Raw genomic sequence first — 7,073 nt, forward strand, 5'->3', positions numbered from 1 at the left:
GAGGAAATATATTACTTTATAGGGCATAGGGTAGTAAAAACTATTTATTGAAGGCTGCCAAATATTCAAGAACCTAAAGCACCCCCACTGTTTCACTTCCCCTCTGTGTGTCCTGCAGGATGCCTCCTTATTCTTTCAATTCTTTTTTTCCTTTCCTTCTGAAAGTTTTCCTTAACTAGAAATACCACAGATTTGGAAGGGAGGAATGAGAAATATGTAGTTGGATGGGGACCACAGGCTTAAAACTCAAAGAGATCTGTTAATTCTCAGAGATTCTTCCTAAACCTCTCTCTGTTACAGATAAGGAAACTGAGACCCAGAGAGGTGAAATTCTCTGCTTATGTCCACGGCCCACCTCCACCCCGAGGTGACTCTAAGGTTTTGTCTACGTCCTTTCCAATTCTAAAACACAAGACGCTTAGATCAGAAGATTCTACTTTAAAATCGATCCTTAGGTCATGTTTTTTTGGAGTTATATACAGGATTACTGATTGGTTGGGAAGTAGAAGAGAACTAAGAAAAACCTCTGGAAAAAACTTTGAAGGAAATAAATGAATTAATAAATAACTATTTACAGTTCTCCAAACCTTCAGACAGTCATAAAAATGGACTGGAAGAAGGGCCTAGAGGGTTCCTCGCTCTTTCACAATCTTTAGGCTATTAAAACTAAATACTGAAAACACTTCAACAAAAACATTTAAAAACAGAGAAGATACAGTTTACACATACTTTTCATGAATCTTCAAGACTCGGTGAACTATAGGAATCTCTCTTCCTTCTATCCTAAAAACAACAATTTCCCCCACTCGTATGGGGTCTTCAACCCGATTTGTTAGGAAGAGAAGATCTCCTCTATGAAACGCAGGTTCCATGCTGCCACTGGGAGGGAAAGAAGAATATAATGGCAAAAAGAGAGTGTGAGATTAAATCTGCTTTCAAAATTAGATATTCAACAAAATTAAAAGTATCACCTTTGGAGTATAGCCAACACCTTAACAATTATAACAACATAAATGTATATTGTTCCCAAAATATGGTTTCCCCAGACTAAAGAGTTACACTAAAAGATATTTTTAGTTATTAGTCTTCAGTAACTAGTGAAATTAACCATTTTAAGCATTACTATTCAAATGAGCTTAAATCTTGAAAAGAGCAGTTACTAATTCCTTAACCTTTTAAAATTTCAAATGACAAACCTGAATATAAAAGAATGAACTTTAAAAACACTGCCCTTATTCTCACTTCATCTGAAAACACTAACATATTCAAATATTCAAATGAGAACTGGATCATCTTCTGCCATTTATAAAGATACAGACCAAGATGACCTTATAGACTGAACTCAGTAAGAAGGAAAAACAGCTCATCAAGTCAAATAGTCAGCTACAAAGATAACACTTGTGTTATCAATTTACTTATTTCATATTTATTTTTAAAAGAGAAACAAGAAAGAAAATCAAGGACTAGAGCAGAGATTTTGCCTAAGAATTTCAGAAACCAGGAAAGGATTCAATTCCATGGTAATAAATGAGAGAAACTTCTACAGAGTGTCATCTTATCTTTCACCTGTTCTATCCTACACCAAGTTCTAAAAAGGTCTTAAGATATTTGCATTTAAAATGAACTCTTTTTTTCTATGAAGTAATAGCCCATCAGTATCTTTTCAGGAACTCAAGCTCCAGTTTTCAACAACAACAGCTTAAGTAAGAAGAAAATAGACACGAAATGAAATAAAATTCAATACAGGAATAATGACAAAGTCCAAACATTTTTGTTTGAAGACTCTAGTCCCTCTCTGTAAGGGTATGATATGGCAGTGGTTCCCAGACTTTGCTACACATTACAATGACTTGGGGAATGTAAAAGAAAATCCCGAAGCCACCGGGCATGGTGGCTCATACCTGTAATCCCAGTACTTTGGGAGGCTGAGGCAGGAAGATTGCTTGAGCCAGGAGTTCGAGACTACCCTGGGCAACATAGCAAGATCCCACTTCTACCAAAAATGTTTTAAAAATTAGCTGGGCATGGTGGTGCACACTTATAGTCCCAGCTACTCCAGAGACTGAGGCAGGAGAACCACTTGATGCCAGGAGTTTGACGCTGTAGTGCACAATGATCACGCCTGTGAATATCAACTGTACTACAGCCTGGACAACATAGCAAGATCTCGTTTCTTTAAAAAAAAAATTTTTTTAATAAATAAATACATACAACAAAAAACTCTGAAAATATGGACAAAGGCAAATGATGAGAAAAAGTAAAGAAAAGGATGCACACACAAAATTACCTCAATTGTGAAAAAAATATATACATGAAAAAAGAAACTAAAATGTTAATAGCGATTATATCTTAGAATTATGGGTGATGTGTATTCATCTAGTTATTTTTGTGTTTTCAACATTTCATATAATGAAAATATATTAACTTTTTTCTGATTATAAAAGTATTTCTCTAAAGGTCACTGCAACAGCCCAGGCAGGGAATGGCAAGAGCTTGAAATAGAACAGCAGGGAGCACAACTATAAAGGGGTAGAAGAGACAGAGGAAAAATAACAAATCTGGTGGCCAATTGGATATGCCAGAAGAGAGAATAAAGAATGACTCCTATAAAAAAAAAAAAAAAGAAAAAAAGAATGACTCCTATATTTGTTAAAAGATACAAAATTACAGCTAGATAGAAAGAATAAGTTCCAGTATTCTATAGCACTGTAGGATGACTACAGTTAACAATAATATGTTATATAGTTTCTAACAGCTAGGATAGAATATTCTTCGTGTTGAATGTTCCCAACATAAAGAAGACATAAATGTTTGAGATGACAGATATGCTAATTACCCTGATGTGATCATTATACACTGTATCTAACAAAACCATTACTAGGTACCCCATAAATATGTATAATTATTATGTGTCAATTAAAAAATTTTTAAAAAGAATGATTTCTAGGTTTTTAACATTGGCAACTGAGTAGATGGCAATGACAATCATAGAAACAGGAGAAAGAGGTTTTGAAAAATCAATTTATTATATAGAGTTTTAAGTTTCTGGTCAATATCTAGATGGAGATATCTGGTGTAGGGTGAATACAAGAGTCTAGACTTTAGGAAAGAAAGCTGGATGAGAAATAAAAAGATTTAGAAATTCAGATATAGGTGGCAATTAAAGAAACATAAAAGTATATAGTGAGAGAACTATTAAAGAAATATACTGGAAGAAACTTTTAAAACACTAAATAAATTACCATGAGATGGGAGGATCGCTTGAGCTTAGGAGTTCGAGACCAGCCTGAGCAAGAGTGAGACCCTGTCTCTACAAAAAATAGAAAAATTAGCCAGCCATGGTGGCCTGCACCTGTAGTTCCAGCTACTCAGGAGGCTGAGGCAGGAGGATCGCTTGAGCCCAGGAGTTTGAGGCTGTAGTGAGGTATGATGACGCCACTGTACTCTAGCCAGGGCAACAGATCAAACTCTGTCTCCCAAAAGAAATAAAAATGGGACTTTCTCCACTCCTGGAGACTGACCTGTTCCACTCTCTCTGGAACGTAATTAATAAAAATAAATTATTAGTGAACTTAACTATTATCAGACTATACTTTTAAATTTAATACATCAAACATGATAAATTTTATAAGTTGTACAGAAAATATTTTAATATTTTTTTAACTGACTTCAGCTCCATAAAGGGAAAAAAAAAAAATCAGGGCTTTTTCTGGTCATTGTTGTTTCGGGTTTTTTTAGTGATGGGGTCTCACTCTATCACTCAGGCTGGAGTGCAGTGGCGCAATAATACCTTACTGTCAGCTCGAACTCATGGGCTCTAGCGATGTTCCCGCTTCAGCTAAGACTACAGGCAGGCCACCACACCAGGCTCATTTTCTTTTATTTTTTGTAGAGGTGGGCTCTTGCTTTATGGTCCAGGCTGGCCTCAAACTCCTGGTCTCAAGCGATCCTCCCACTTCAACCTCCCAAAGTGTGAAGTTTACAGACATGAAACACCATGCCCAGACAAAAAATCAGTTTCAAATGTTTCTGAAATGTATAAAATAATGAATGTGAAAATAAATAATATGAAAGTGTTTGTCTTTATCCCCAAGGTTTCATAAAAGTCCTGAAAGCAGATTCTTAGTTTGCCTAAGCCTTCTGAGGCATATTCCAGGTAAAAATATATTCCTTGAAGTTATATAAAACCCTGGCCAGGTAAAAGCTACCTGGCCACCCAATCACATAAATTACCTTTCTCTAATGAAAGCTCCTTCTAGTTTTGACCAGATTCTCCTCTAATATGACCTAAATCTAAAATAATCCCAGAAGATCTCCAGAAGGCTCCCTAATCGTCCTCTCTGTACCTTTTCCCCAGAGTGCCAATGAGTGTGGCTTCTCCTTCTGTTAGTGTTTAAACACTTCACAAACTGAATTCAAAACTGGGAACTAAGGCTCACATAATTTTAGAACTGGAAAGGTTCTCTGACATCATTTAGGTCTAGCCTTCATTTTACAGATGAGGAAACTATGCTTCAGTGAACACTTGACTTGCCCAAGGTTGTAGCTAGACGATGAAAGAGCTTGAGACACAAGTCTCTATACTCCCAGCGCAGTACTTCAAATGCTCTCCCAGCTAATAAAATCCATACATTTCTTTTTTTTTTCCTTTTAAGAGACAGGGACAGGGTCTTGCTCTGCCACCCAGGCTGGAGGGCAGTGGCACAATCATAGCTCACTGTAACCTTGAATTCCTGGGTTCAAGCAATCCTTCTGTGTCAGCCTCCCAAGAGCAGCTGGGACCACAGGTATGCACCACCTTGCTAAGCTAATTTTTTAATTTTTTGTAGAGACAGGATCTTGCTATGTTGACCAGGCTGGTCTCGAACTCCTAGCTTCAAGCAATCCTCTCGCCTTAGCTTTCCATCGTGTTGGGATTATAGGCATGAGCCACTGCGCCCAGCCCATACCCATACGTTTCCTTGGATCTCTAAAATTACAGGTGCATTTGATTTCTTTCTTCTTTTTTTTTTTGAGACAGAGTCTTGCTCTACCCTGGGTAGAGTGCAGTAGTGTTATCATAGCTCACCGCAACCTCAAACTCCTGGGCTCAAGCGAGCCTCCTGCCTCAGTCTCCTGAGTAGCTGGGACTACAGGCATGCACCACCACACCGGGCTAATGCATTTGATTATTAATAAAGACAGAATTAAGGTACTAGTAAGAATATCAGTAAAGTATTATATAAGCAAGCAACAAGTGCTTCCCAACACTCACTGGAGCTGGAAGTATATCAGAATATGACAATGAAAGAGTCAAATTCATGTTATTAAAGAGTAATGTTAAGTGTTCTTTTTACAAAAATAAGAGGGAGAAAGGAAATTTTTGAAGGTAATGAATATATTGATAGCACTGATTGTGGTGATGGTGTCAGGGGTATACACTTATCTCCAAACTCATCAAATTGTATACATTAAATATGTACAGCTTTCTGTATATGTCAATCATACCTAAATAAAGTGCTTAAAAAAAGAGTAATGTACTATTATTTAGACTCTAGATAATGTTAATAATTTGATTCATTTTATATTTGTACTCCATTATCTCCAAAAAGGATTTGAGACGGCCTACAAAATTAACCCCAAAATAAGACAGAACTGTAATGATTCGATTAAATAACCAAGTGGTAATTCTCCTAAAATGAGTTATTAAATTCGTTTTTAAAATCACTATGAGTGTGAGTACAAAGAGAAGGAAGCAGAGTGGGAAAAAAATTCAGTATTATTTGTCACCTTAAGAGATGGTATTATACCTTCAAAACTCCTGCAGTCTAGGTTAGAAGTGATATTTAAAGGTCAGGAAACATGGAAATAATTAGTGATGCTTCTGTACTGACGCTGAGAATACGCAACCAAAAAATTCTTAATTTGATGATGTACTATAAAATCTAATGAACTAACAACTAAATATCAGGACTGATGTATCAAAGTGAGCAGTATAAGAAGAATTTCAGGAAAATGAAGTACAAGGAAACACTTTCTAAAGGGATGTGCCAAAAATAAAGCTCACGTAGTAAACTTTTTATAAAAAGGTCATTGGCCCTTTGGGATTCTGAATGGGAGTGCCGATTTTCACAAGGTGAGAAATCCTCACATTTGAGAAGTAGTAACTAATTTTATTCCAGGCAATCCTCTAAAAAAGAGTAGTTTTAAGGAACTGATATACCAGTTATTCAATACCTCACTTTTTCTCTCAAGTAATTCCATGCAATTCTATGCCTTGAAAAAAAAAATTAATTGTTACCTGAGCACCACTACAATTGGACTTTCACTTCCAGTTATTACCATTAATCCCTTCCAGATCATTAGTGCCGAAGAGACAATCATTCCAAAATTTAGGACTTGATAATAGAGCTGTAAGAACAAAAGAGAAGAGATCAGACCCACCATTATCCCCACTCAGGAAAGGAACTGAAAGTAGTATCAATTTAAAAGTTTTAAGTTACACTATTAGGGCGGCTAAATTTCTGAGATGTTCTTTACTATACTGTAATAATCACACCATCCACATACTAGAACAGTCCTCCTTCCCTCACCCAAAGAACCCTGCCCTATTTTGTTTGGTAAGACATCAGTTGCATTTATACAATAACCTATTACTTTCAGAACCTTTCATATGAGTTATTTCATTAGGGCTTTACAACCATTCAGCTTAAATTTAATCACACCCATGCTATCTACTAACTCAGTTATATTAATGTATCTCTACTCCTGAACTCCTCTAGTACTCAATATTCTTTCTTTCTCTGTCTCTCTTTCTTCTTTTTTTTTTTAAGAGACAGAGTCTTGTTCTGTCATCCAGGCTGGAATGCAGTGGTGCAATCATAGCTCACTGCAACCTCGAACTCCTGGGCTCAAGCAATCCTCCTGTCCTGGCCTCCCAAAGTGCTGGGATTACAGCCATGAGCTACTGCGCCCAGCCTCTAGTACTTAATTTTCTACAATAAGTATCCCTTGATAATCATGGGATGGTCAATGACATTTAATTCTACTCATTCACTTAACAGTTGAGGAAATCTAGTCTCAGAAGAGACGTC

The 7,073-nt window shown here is 36.5% G+C and overlaps 1 protein-coding gene across 1 annotated transcript in view; it reads right to left on the reverse strand.

The window, feature by feature from the left end:
- SEC11A (SEC11 homolog A (S. cerevisiae)) overlaps positions 1 to 7,073 on the reverse strand; it is a 39,172-nt gene that overhangs the window by 9,822 nt on the left and 22,277 nt on the right. The window contains exons 2-3 of the mRNA XM_012643759.1: positions 6,281 to 6,390; positions 730 to 879 (exon numbers count right to left, since the gene is read on the reverse strand). Of these exons, the coding sequence (XP_012499213.1) occupies positions 730 to 879; positions 6,281 to 6,390 (260 nt within the window). The remainder of the gene's footprint in view (positions 1 to 729; positions 880 to 6,280; positions 6,391 to 7,073) is intronic.

This window comes from Propithecus coquereli, unplaced genomic scaffold (genome assembly GCF_000956105.1).
Source record: "Propithecus coquereli isolate 6110/MARCELLA unplaced genomic scaffold, Pcoq_1.0 Scaffold20, whole genome shotgun sequence".
Classification (NCBI taxonomy): domain Eukaryota; kingdom Metazoa; phylum Chordata; class Mammalia; order Primates; family Indriidae; genus Propithecus; species Propithecus coquereli.